A 12,277-nucleotide genomic window follows, 5' to 3' on the forward strand; every position below is an offset into this window, starting at 1 on the left:
TCTCACCACCCTCACACAAAATAATTTCTTCCCAATATCTAATCTAAATCTCCCCTCTTTCAGTCTGAAACCATTACCCCTCATCCTACCACTGCACTCCCTGATCAAGAGTCCCTTCCCCACCTTTCCTGGAGGCCCCCTTGAAGTGCTGGAAGGCTGTAAGGTCTCCCCAGAGCCTTCTTTTCTCCAGGCTGAACAGCCCCAACTCTCTCAACTTGTCCTCACAGGGGAGGTGCTGCAGCCCCCTGATCATCTTTGTGGCCCTCCTCTGGACCTGCTTGAGCAGGTCCATGTTTTTCTTATGCTGGGGGCCCCAGAGCCGAACACAGCACTGCAGGTGGGGTCTGAGCAGAGCAGAAGAGGAGAATCAGCTCCCTGGACCTGCTGGCTATGGTTCTTGTTTTGCAGCCCAGGGTCTGACTGGCTTTCTGGGTTGTGAGCGCACATTTCTTGGCTCATATTCCATTTTTCATCCACCTGCACCCCCAAGTCCTTCCCTGCAGGGCTGCTCTCTATCTACTCATCCCCCAGCCTGTATCTGTGCTTGGGATTGCCCTGACCCAGGTGCAGGACCTCGCACGTGGCCTTGTTGAACTTCATGAGGTTGGCATGGGCCCACCTCTCCAGCCTGTCCAGGTCCCTCTCGATGGCATCTCTTTCCTCCGGCGTGTTGACTGCACCACACAGCTTGGTGTGCTTCAGAAAGCTCCCCATAATAAGACTTGCTTTAAAAAAATATGAAGGTAGCCTTAGAAACAAGAAGAATCAGACTCTCAGAAATCATACAACCAGCACTCGTATGCATTCAAACACTGCTTACATTTTAGGACAAAACCAAGTCATATTTAATGAAAGCACAACGTAACATTTAAATCCCCTTAGAAGAGGTAGAAAGCCAGTGTTTTTATCTAATCCATTCAGATCTGAAATACTGATACCAGATATTGATTTATTGCTATTAGTGATAATCAAATTTGAGAGCTAATGTCAGCAAGGTAGCATGAATATAGTTGTCATCTCTAATATTCATAGAGTAAAACTTCTCCACATCTGTAGTAAGACAATAGCAGATTCTACCAAGAATCTACCACTTCTTGTAAACATTGTATTTGTGCAGCTTTTTTTTTTTTTTCATACTTTAATTTCTAAAGTCATGAAAGGCAAGGTTAGTAGCAGAAAACACATCCAGTTTCACATTCGGCAATGAGAACCCTGCTCTTCAAAGACAACCAAAAATCTAGCAGCACATTTTCAAACAATATTACAAGTTTTTCTGAATTATCCACCCTTCAAAATCCCTTCCCCCCACTAAAAACCAAACACAACAACAAAAGTTTGACATCAAAAATAAAGTGCAGTACCCAGAAAAATAACTGTCAAGAAAATAGCCATGTTTGTTTCTTTGAGAAAAAAAAAAGAAAAACAGAAAAAAAGAATACTTGAGCCTCAGTCTCAAGAATACTATACTGTGTCCATCATTTTGGATTCTTCTTCATCTCTTTGTATCATAGAACTTAAACTGCAGGCATCTGTGTTTATCGAACCTTGTAGATCACCTGTGTTCTGCAACAGATGAAAAATTGACAGCTTAATTCTCCATAATTCTCCATAACTTTATATATGGGGGGCTGGGGATTGACAGCTTCGTTCTCCATAACTGTATATATATATTGGGGGGGGTGGGGGGGAAGAGTTGGACTCTTAAGCTGGACTATTCATGCTGTGCATCTTAAGATAAGACAAATTTGCAATACTAAGGAAATAAGCTCTGAAAAATTAATCAACCAATATTATCTCACTGTCAAGAATTCTTTTAAATTTGCTGGCATAGCTTGTATTTGGTCTCAGTATTTCTAGCAGCTGACCACACATTTACGTAAAAGCTGTTGGATCTTGAGAGGTACTTTAATCAAATTACTTCAATTAAGTAGTTTCAACTGTGACTCCTTCCCTAATACCTACTTTTTGACAATCTTTTAAATTGCTTCTTCATTCCAGAATGTGGCCATCACTAGTACTGTAATAAAAGACCTAAGGACCCTTGGTTTCCAGATCTCACAGCAAGAGACTTTCCTTAGGCTTGACTTACCTGAATGATCCCACAAATAGGATTAGTCATTTTACACTGACAGCTCATTTCACTGCTTGTGGTAAAGACTGAATACAATTCTAGCACCTGATCAGTTTTATGATGCAATGTTTATTTTAAACATGAAAACATTAGGGCAGTGAACTAACATATGCTTTTGACCTTATGTTGATGCTTTCTGAATTCCAGCAAGTGAAAAGAAAGCCCATATATGCCTTGTATATTGATAATACTGCACATTATATTCTGAGCACTAGCAGTTCTAGGAATAATCCTCTTTATATTTCAGAAAGGTACAGGTTCTCAAGGCAGGACCTAATCCTACTTCAGTTAAACTGATTTCTAGAAAGAATAAACCTACCTGTGGAGAACACGTCAGCTCTCCTACAAGACCAGGATTGACACTCAGATCATGTAGTAACACAGTCTGAAAGCCATGTGATTGTGACCAAATTCTCACTCTCATCTTGAATGCCTCAAGTTCGTTTTTAAAAGCCTCAAAATAGCCTTCTCCTGTCTGCAAAGAGAAAAAGAAATATTTGCACTTCAGCCAGATTTACTTTTGAGTTGTAAGCATATAGAGTGCTGAAAAAAACCACAACAGTAATGCATGTTATACTCTTTGGGGAATAAAAACTGAACAACTGAAGAATAACCTTAGTCAATTTAAAATGAAATTTCAGGTAGATTTCTTTTTAAGACCTTCTGTAGTATTGATATGTAGAAGCAAAGTAATTGATTTATTTAAGGACATGTACCAATAAATCTCATTTTAGTCTTTCCTTTATTCCAACTCAGAAGCCAGTACCCTTACAAGAACAAGTGCTTAAGCAGTGTATAAAATTAAAATAAAGTGTTTCACAGGAGTCTTCCTCAAAGTTTTGGTTAATTTTAGTGTTGTAGCACTCCGGTCAAAAGTAAAGCACAAGTTGACTTGCACTTTAGTGAACTCCTTTAGGCAATATTGAGATCTATCAGTCTTGAATAACTGAACATACTCTACAGCAATCCACAGTTTCAGTCTTCCCGCATTTCTCCTGCATAGCTGTGGATTGCTCTCTTTCAGTAATGAGAAAGAGACACTACTTTAGTCCCCACTGTGAACTGCAGATGAAATGAGAAGTTATGACAATACATAGATACCCTGTGAAAACACAGATGTAATTAGCCAACATCAGTCCTTAAACTGGTCTATGTTTGCTTTTGTTACTTAGTTATTACTTGTCTATAACACCCCTGTTGTCCCTCTACTGTATCCTGTCTTCCCTCTGGGATAAGCAAAATCCACTAAAATTTTCAGAATTGGAACGGCACCAAAATATTCTGTCTAGAAAAGAATGGCTAACGAAACACCTTCCCATAAGACTAAGTTAGTCAATAAAATGTTCAGCCTCTTATGGTTAGGACAAAAACTGCTAAACACTGGTCCCTTGTAAGCATCAAGAGTTTCTCCCATCACTACCCAAGTCGACTTACTTTGGCTTTTTGGAAAAAGAGACGAAAACAGCCTCTTGGATCCGCATTGCAGCTTCTGGCAATTTCTATAATAAACTGCATTACAACTGCTTGATGTGCTACTTGCTCCATCAGAGCTCTTTTCTGAAAAAAAAGTTAAAGTTATGATTTAAAGATATTTTCTGTGATTATATTTCTACAATGCAGCATAATTTCCTTTTGTTCTAATTCCTCAACAGATGACAGCTGATGCTCACAGAAGCAAGGGGACTGACAATTAGGTATAACTAGACATATATGTGACAATGAACTATAATGTTTCTTCAATAAAGTAAAGAGAGGGTGGCAAGAACAGTTATAACAGCTAACCAAGTTGCTCAGCTTTTCTGTAGTGCAGTGGGAAACTGTATGCTTTCGACCAATTTAAACATCTTCTTCATACCTGTTCAGCTTCTAGATGGAAACACCACAACATGAGATATTTAGATGTTTCTTCACATACAAGATATGGGTGATCAGACAAAAATCTTTGACTATCATCCCATCTGCTCAGCATACCTAATAAGAGAAACACAGTTAAGATATTCTAAATGGATAAATGATTTAGTACAGCTAGGAAGTTATGTGCGTTGATACCCCAGTATATGTAACACCTTTGCAATTCCCTAACCTCAGAATGACAGCATGCAGCTAAATTTGAGGGCTTTATTTATACATTTAACCAATGCTGAAAGAGCATTACCAGAAGGTATAATCAGACTTTGAAGATACTAAAAATAGATTTTAACAGTCACAATTTCCGATATTTTAATGCATCTCTAGCATTGTTGATAAGTTATTTTTAATCAGTTCTCATAGAGACTAAAAAAGTGGTGTTAGGTATCTATAAGTTACATCATCAAATAGTTTAAAAAGTTCATGGATCGAGATTTACAGTCAGTGATAATGGAAAACAGAAATCCCCTAAATGTTCACAAATAAGAACGCAAAGAAAAGAATGTGTAATCGGTCAAAAATGAAAGTGCTTCTAACATTATTTGCTAGGTTTTTAGGAAATTTTAATTTAATTACAGGATCAGCTTGATCTCAAAAAGCAAAGCCACATTGATACTGGAAAGTTAGTTAGAAGATTGAATCAGAACTCAATACTCAGAAAGAACACTTGTTAAAATCATCCTTCATGTATCACCGTTAGTCAAGTCATTACTGGCAACAGGTACCAGATGTACAGCTTTACCCGTCTATCAGTGTATAATTATAACTGGGCTAAAGATAATTCAGTGGTAACAACCTAAGCTAATCTTAATTTTAGCAAACAAATGCCTGAAGAGAAAGCAATGACTAATATTTCTCCTGGCTGTTTTCAAGAGAACTATTCTGCCTAAGTTCTTTATTGCTTGGAAGCCAGAGCAGTATCCAGAAACAGGACTCGTGCTCCATGGCTAGCAAAGTCCACACTGCCCCTTGGCAGCAGCCAGCACAGAACAATAGACTTGAAAGAGCATTAATGAACTGTCCCTTTTTACAATGGTGTTGTGGTCTAACCCCAGCCAGCAACTAAGCACCATGCAGCTGCTCACTCACTACTCCCCCTCCCAGTGGGATGGGGAGGAGAATCCAAAAAAAGAAGTAAAACTCTTGGGTTGAGATAAGAATGGTTTAATAATTAAATTAAAGTATAATAATAACAACAAAATAATAGTAATGACCTTTTAATCAGGAACCATCAGTTCATCAGAACTTTTCATCAAAGGAATGTAACAAAAAAAAAAAAGAGAGAGAAATAAACCCCAAAAAAAGGCAAATGATGCACAATGCAATTACTTGGCACCCACTGACCAATGCCCAAGCAGCAATCCACCCCTCCTGGCCAACTCCCCCGCTGTTTATATACTGAGCATGACATTCTGTGGTATGGAATATCCCTTTGGCCAATTCGGGTCAGCTGTCCTGGCTTTGCTCCCTCACAGCTCCTTGTGCACCTGCCCACTGGCAGAGCATGGGAGACTGAAAAATCCTCAATTTAGGATAAGCACTACTCAGCAACAACTAAAACATCACTGTGTTATCAGCATTATTCTCGCCCTAAATCCAAAACACAGCACTGTGCCAGCTACTAGGAAAAAAAATTAACTCTATCCCAGCCAAAACCAAGACAAATGGAATTAGTATTTTGTTAATTAACATGGCCTTGAATTTAGGAAGCAAGAAAAAAAGTATGACCTTCTGTAGTAAGATCGCTTCTGTAATAGCTTAATCTGAATTCAGACAAAAAAGGAATTTTGCCCAACTCTTAGCTAGGAAGCTTGTGAGAAAGCCTTTTTTTTTTTTCTGAAATGCACAGCAAGAGAGACATCTTCTGATTCCATTATCATTACACTTAGCAGTAAAGGTATCTGACTTAACCTGTGCCTATCACTGCTGTTTGCGTACTCTGAGCATGTTGTGCCTCAACTTGGTATTTGCAAGGCTTGCTAAGGCTAACAGGGCTAGAAGCCCTTTCTTCAAAACAGATTAAGATCCTTAGAAGCCAAATAGCTTAGTAAAAACAAGTCTGTACAAAGAATTGAATTTTGCCAACTCTGGCCATGTTCTTCATTGTTCTGGAATTCCAAGTATGGCTATACTATACCACAGTCTGAAACCAGCCCGTAACTAAGAATGGAAAGCATTTCAGAGAACCATCAAAACTTCAGATTACTTTACAAGATCAGCTTTGTGCTTAATTGGGTTCAACACTTGTGACAGAGCTAAAGTGACACCTAGTGGATAATTAAATATAATTTGAAGCAGCACACAACTCCATGCACACATACTGTCACTGGGCATTTACAGACATTTCCCTTTAACCAGTCATTGCCCTTGTAGCTTAATAGCCACCAGAAAAACATTTAGTAAAAGGAGTCACCTATGGACAATCCCATGCGCTTTTATACACAAGACTTATATTTCCATGAATGTCCCTGCCTTTTCCCACTGAACAGCAGAAAAAGTTGCCAGAACTTCAGTTTTCAGGGCTTCAGCTTGTTTAAGTATTAACTTGTTTTAATTTTTTAAATTTAAGTTCTTATTGGTCACAGGAACTAACAAGCTTCTACAGTTTGCACCTTAATTTGCTTTGAAATTATCTGTCCTGATAAAATAAAGCTGAACAGCCTGTTAGCCGGGTCTTTCATTTGTTGGCATTCTTTCTGTACAATAAGGAGCAAACCTGCACAAATTCTGTATTAGTTTGAACTGCAAAATGTTGGGAAAAGCACACTCACCAAAGTGTCTAATCTTTTGTTCATGTTTTTGCATAAGTGGTTCAGACACATCTTCATCTTCTATTTCTTTTCTTTTTTGATTAATAAAACTCTGAGGAAGAGAAAAATTGTACTGTCACAGAAACTCCAGACATGCCTTTTTGTGATATACAGGAGCATTATATTTTAATATGTTACTATTTAAAGGGCTATGTTCTAATTTTAGGGTCATGTCATATACTTGAGAAGGTTTTCTTTTAAAAATGCATTACCTAATAAGAGAGCTTAAAAGTCTTGTTATAGTCTACTGACTGAAGATCTCTGAGAAACTTCCCCAGGTAGGAACTTACTGATCTGTCAACAATAAGAATCATGTACATTGCAGCCTGGATGCAGCTAAATCGGTGAAATTAGGAAATGCACTAGCTGGTCAAATTAAATTGTGAAATCAAAGCTGAGATTCTACTATAAAAAAAAGTTTGTGCTAAATAAGCTGCATTACAGTAGTCACTATTAGTGGCAAACTAACAGCTTCACATTTTAAGAATGTGGCACAGTGATCATCCAGTTCCAACCCCGCTGCCATGGCAGGGACACCTTCCACTAGACCAGGTTGCCCAAAGCCCCATCCAGCCTGGCCTTGAACACTGACAGGGAGGGGGCAGCCACAGCTTCTCTGGGCAACCTGTTCCAGTGCCTCACCACCCCCATTGTAAAAAATGTCTTCCTTATATCCCATCTAAATCTACCCTCTTCCAGTTTAAAACCATTGCCCCTTGTTCTATCACTACAGGCCATGATAAATAAAACTCTCAATTTTTCTTGTAAGCCGCCTTTAAGTGTTGAAAAGTCACAGTAAGATCAATACAGGCCCCCCAACACCTTCTCTTCTCCAGGCTGAACAACACTAACTCTGTCAGCCTTTCTTCATAGGAGAGGTGCTCCACCTCTCCAACCATTTTCATGGCCCTCCTCTGGACCTACTTTAACAGGTCTGTGTCTTTCTTGTACTGGGAGCCCCCGACCTGGACACAGTACTCCATGTGGGGTCTCACCAGAGCACAGTAGAGGGGCAGAATCACCTCCCTCAACCTACTGGCCACACATCTTTTGACACAGCCCAGGATGCCATTGGCTTTCTGGGCTGTGAGCGCATGTTGCCGGCTTGTATCTAGTACCTAGATGACCCACGCAAGTTCTGATCTGCACTTCTGGTAGAGAAATATCATCCAGATTTGTAGTACAAGTGCACCTTGCTCCCTTTCATGAGTCAAAATAAAGAAAAAAAACCCCTCATTTAACACATACTGTGGCTTTGTGCTGTACTGGACACAGAAAACACTCAAGACTATTAACAGGTGGAGTGAAAAAAAAAAGAGGCTAACACTCATTTTCATGCACACTGATACAGGCCATACCTTATTAAAAACCTCCTTACTAACAGAATCTGTGTTCCATAGATTCTGTCTTTCCCTCTGGTTTAGTGCTTCTTCTTTTCTTCTCCACTCTTCCTCTCTCCATCTCAACTCTGCAGCTTCAGTCTTTGCTCGAGCAAATTCCTGATCACAGGACTCTGAATTATGCAGTGCTATGCTACCAAGTTTGTGCTGGGCTTCTGCTAGGTTCCATGTGCATTCTACAGAGTGCTTCACAAACTCTCTTTCTTTTTGGCAGGCTAATTCAATCCCTTGGCTGTAGGTCTGTGAGGAAAATCAGACATGCTATTTATGGAGGGAAAGTTGACAGTTTACAGTTTGTATAGGAGCAGACAGGCCTAGGTCCCAAAGATAATGCACATTAGACATGCAGCATTATAGTTGCAGGAATGATGAAGCATGGTATTGTACAGCTAGATGCTTTTTAGCAAGAGATTTCCAATTCAAGTTGTCTTTGTTAAGTGCATTTGCAAAATCATGGATCATGTACTGCCATGAGTAATAGCCTCCAGACTGTAAAAATACTTTTGACACAGCTGAAAACCCTCTGGCTATCTTTGGGCTGCAATGCTAGCAACAGCCATGTGTTGCTCTACTCTGAATATATACTTCTGAGAACAAAGTATCAGTTTTGTGATGTCAGATCTCAACAGTAAAGTAACTGCTGCTGCCTGCATTCCAGCGTGGATTAGTACCTGACAGATGGCCAACATCTTCCCTCGATCTGACAGTGAAAGTGGAATTTAAGTTATAAAGTGGCTGAGGCCCAACACAAGCATACACTCCTTTTGGTCAGATCGACCGAGGAGGTCACCACCCATAGCTGGGAGAGAAATGTGACCTCTTAAGCAACGGTACTTATATTACTTCCAGGTGTGTGCTGGGAATTCACACTCAGCAACTTAAGAAATTATCCTCTAAAGCATATTCCATGCCTTCCCACCACGACTGAAAAAAACCATCCATAGGCATTAGTTCCTCAGCCTTCCGGTGCCATATTATGAAATCTGTGGTGCTGATAACCTCTGGCAGAGGGACATGAAGGACAACGCAAGTTATCCTAGACTATCTGAAGGAAACTTTAATGCAGCTACATCAAAGTTCTTGTGACAAGCAGGATATATGTATTTTTCTTATAGCAAGATGAAAGTGTCAGTGTTTGGAAAACTAATGTAATGGCAGCTTCTTGCCAGAACACACAAAATTCCCGACAACGTATTTCTAAAACGCGGACTTGCCCCAGCCAGCAAGGAAACACACCGCCTATCTCCCTGCGCTGTAGCCACCAGGACGCTGGGACAGCTTCAGCCCAGCTCCTTCCACAGCGCTTGTCAAGCGTGGGACTGTTACTCGCGGGCGGTGGCAGACGCCAGACCGCTCCCCGCGGCAGCAACGCATCTGCCCCTCCGGCCATGCTCCAGGGCGGCGGAGCGGCCCCGGCCGGGAGCGGATGCTTCCGCGCACCCCCCGCCCCGACATGCGCCGGACTCCGCGGTGACCCACGACCCTCCGCGGCTCCCGCCGCGCGGCGCGGCCGGGCTCCGGCCGCGGGGCAGCCAAGGCGCCCGCAGCACCGCTCCGCTCGGCGCCGGCTGGGGCGGGGGAGCTGCGCCACCGGGGGCGGGAAGCGGCGCGAGGCGCGGGTGTACCTGCACTTCTAGCGGGCGCTGGCGGGAGGCGGGGGCCTGCCCCCGCTCCTCGTTCTCCTCTGACGGAGGGCCGCCGTCCCGTGAGCGCGGGAGCCACAGCGCCATCCCCGCTCCCGCCGAGCCCCCGCCGATCGCCGTCCCTCGCCGCCCGCAGCGGCTACACACCTCACCGGAAGTGAGGCAGCGCACCACTTCCGGCAATATAAGCGGGCCGCTGTGCTCCCGCCCCCGGCGCCGCCGGGCTGGGCCTGCGCGAGCCGTGGCGGGCGGGAGCGGGCCGGGCCGGGGTGCCTGCAGCTGCCACCGCCCCCCGCAGGAGGCCCGCCGCCGCGAGGCAGCGCCGCCGCCCCCCGCGAGGCCGGCCGCTGGTGGCGCGCGGTGGCCAGCGGTTACGGCGCCGAGGCGCTCCCGCGCGTCCTGCTGGGAGTGCCGTGTGTCGGGCCTCTTCCGCGCCGGCGGCGGGCCGGCCGCCTCCCTGGCGGCTGCCGCGGGGCGCTGACGGGTTATACGTGTGTGTGTCCGTGTGTATATACAAAGTACTTTGAAAAAAGCACACACGAGGCGCCCGCGGCCGCGCAGCGCTGCCCGCCGCCGCCGGCAGGGGCGCCGCGGTCACCATGGCAACGCGGGCGGGGCGGGCTAGGCTGGGCCCTCGTCCCGCCCCGGCCGGGGTGCCGCCGAAAAGGTGGCGGGGCTGCGGGCGGGGCGGCAGGGGGGCAGGGCGGGGGAGGTAGAAACGTGTCACCGGCGTTATTGCGGGACCCTGAGGTGCCGCACCGTACGGCAGAGCTACGCATACACGTGCACCCGTCTGTATGCTGTGTGTGTGTGTACGTGTGCACAGGTATGCGCATATACTGCGTTTGAATATTTGTGTGTGCACATCTGTGAGCGTGCCTTCCGTTCCCAGGGCTCCTTGGGAGCTGTCTGGCTTTTAACAGCTTCGTTCCCCCCTGGGAATGGAAGTTAACGTAAAATGAGGCCATACCTTTGCAGTGATAATACCCCTGCGAAGAATAAAACATGCCCTTGTAGGCGTAGCTTCTCATCTGTGCATTATTTGCTCTTCCTCCAAACGGGAGGCACTGGCTGGTTCTTCAGGCTTGCAGGTGCAGAGCCTGCTAGAAAGAGAGTGCAAGGAAATGATAGGATTGAATGTGTGTTTTTTTCCCACGATTGTGACATTTATTTAATGAAGGGGCTTACTACTGTTGTGCAAATGGACAATACTAATATGTTGTTCATAACATGTCTTCTTGTCAGATATAAAAAATACGGTGGTTTGCACGCATTCATTTCCTTGTGGGTATCAAACGTTTCTCTTGTGTTAATGCTAAGGCCTATGAAATCCTTCCCTGTTACATGAGATGATAAAAAAGAAAAGTCCAAAGCACAGAATGAGAGAGCTCTCAATGATAGACCTTAATCTGGCACCCTTTTGAGATTATCAGTACTAAAGCCAAGGGCCTACTGAGTCCCTTCTGAGATAGGGTCCTACAGACATGGATTTATGTGTGTGTGTAAGACTGGGCTGAGGAGTCTCGTGTGAACATATTATTTTCTTTCCTAAGGTTACCAACCCTGCTGTGTTTCTGCCTGAGAAACACAACATTTTTCTCGGTGTGTGCATCTTGGATCAACACAAAAAGACAGAATACTTTTCTCCTGTTTTCCCTCTCTTTTCATGAGAAGGTGTGCTTTGAGAAGGTGACTTTCACTTGTTAGATTCCTTGGGCTAGGAAGTCCAATGTCTCAAGCCTTGTACAAGAAGTAATTCATGCATAGTCTTGCTTTTCTTTACAACTGTTAGGTTATTCCTGTTTCACATGTATTTCAACATGGCAAGATGAAGTATTAGGCCTATTCCTGGAAGGGAATAGCTTTTGACATTTGCTTAAGATTTTGTGATCTGGAGCTTTGACAGCAGTGGTTGGGAGAGGTTGTCTCTCACATGGACAGTTCTTACCTAGTCTCAGTAATGGCAACAGCACACATGAAGGTAGTTGAATTTATTCTGTTTCAGATATGATTGTTCTGGAAGCAATATTGATGTACAGCAAATAATGAAGTTTTTTCCCCTTCTTTTTCTCTCTTTTTTTGCAAGGGAAGTTTTCCTTCCTTTTCTTCCCGAAGTTTGACCCTGTTTTCGGCCTTGTTTTTCATGAGATTCTGAACTTGTTTTTCACAAGACTCGGGGCCTGTTGTTTTGTACACTGGACCAGGTGGTCTCTCAGCAACGTGTACCTTACTAACAACTGTGCCCGTGAATAAAAACACCACCGGCAGGCTGATAAAAGAGAAACACCCTACCCTGGAAAGTACCACCAGGTAGTCCTGCTTGTTTGGACTGACATATGTGATCTTGGCAAGGACAATTAATCAGTGAAAACCACTTTTTCAAGG

At 43.6% G+C, this 12,277-nt stretch overlaps 1 protein-coding gene across 2 annotated transcripts; it reads right to left on the reverse strand.

Moving 5' to 3' along the window:
• Positions 1–821: 821 nt before the first annotated feature.
• On the reverse strand, positions 822–9,979 carry CDC37L1 (cell division cycle 37 like 1, HSP90 cochaperone). 2 transcript variants are annotated; one of them, XM_086479602.1, is made up of 8 exons: positions 9,865–9,979; positions 9,751–9,764; positions 8,208–8,489; positions 6,811–6,901; positions 3,987–4,102; positions 3,566–3,688; positions 2,451–2,606; positions 822–1,563 (listed from the first exon to the last, which is right to left on the reverse strand). In XM_086479602.1, the coding sequence occupies exons 1-8, from the start codon at positions 9,977–9,979 to the stop codon at positions 1,462–1,464; spliced, it is 999 nt and encodes a 332-aa protein (XP_086335728.1). In that variant the 3' UTR covers positions 822–1,461. The 2 variants fall into 2 exon arrangements, with proteins under 2 accessions (XP_086335728.1, XP_086335727.1); XM_086479601.1 differs by lacking the exon at positions 9,751–9,764 and having other exon boundaries at positions 9,875–9,979.
• Between the last annotated feature and the right edge of the window lie 2,298 nt (positions 9,980–12,277).

The sequence above is a fragment of the Leptosomus discolor genome, chromosome Z (genome assembly GCF_034619465.1).
Source record: "Leptosomus discolor isolate bLepDis1 chromosome Z, bLepDis1.hap2, whole genome shotgun sequence".
NCBI lineage: Eukaryota > Metazoa > Chordata > Aves > Leptosomiformes > Leptosomidae > Leptosomus > Leptosomus discolor.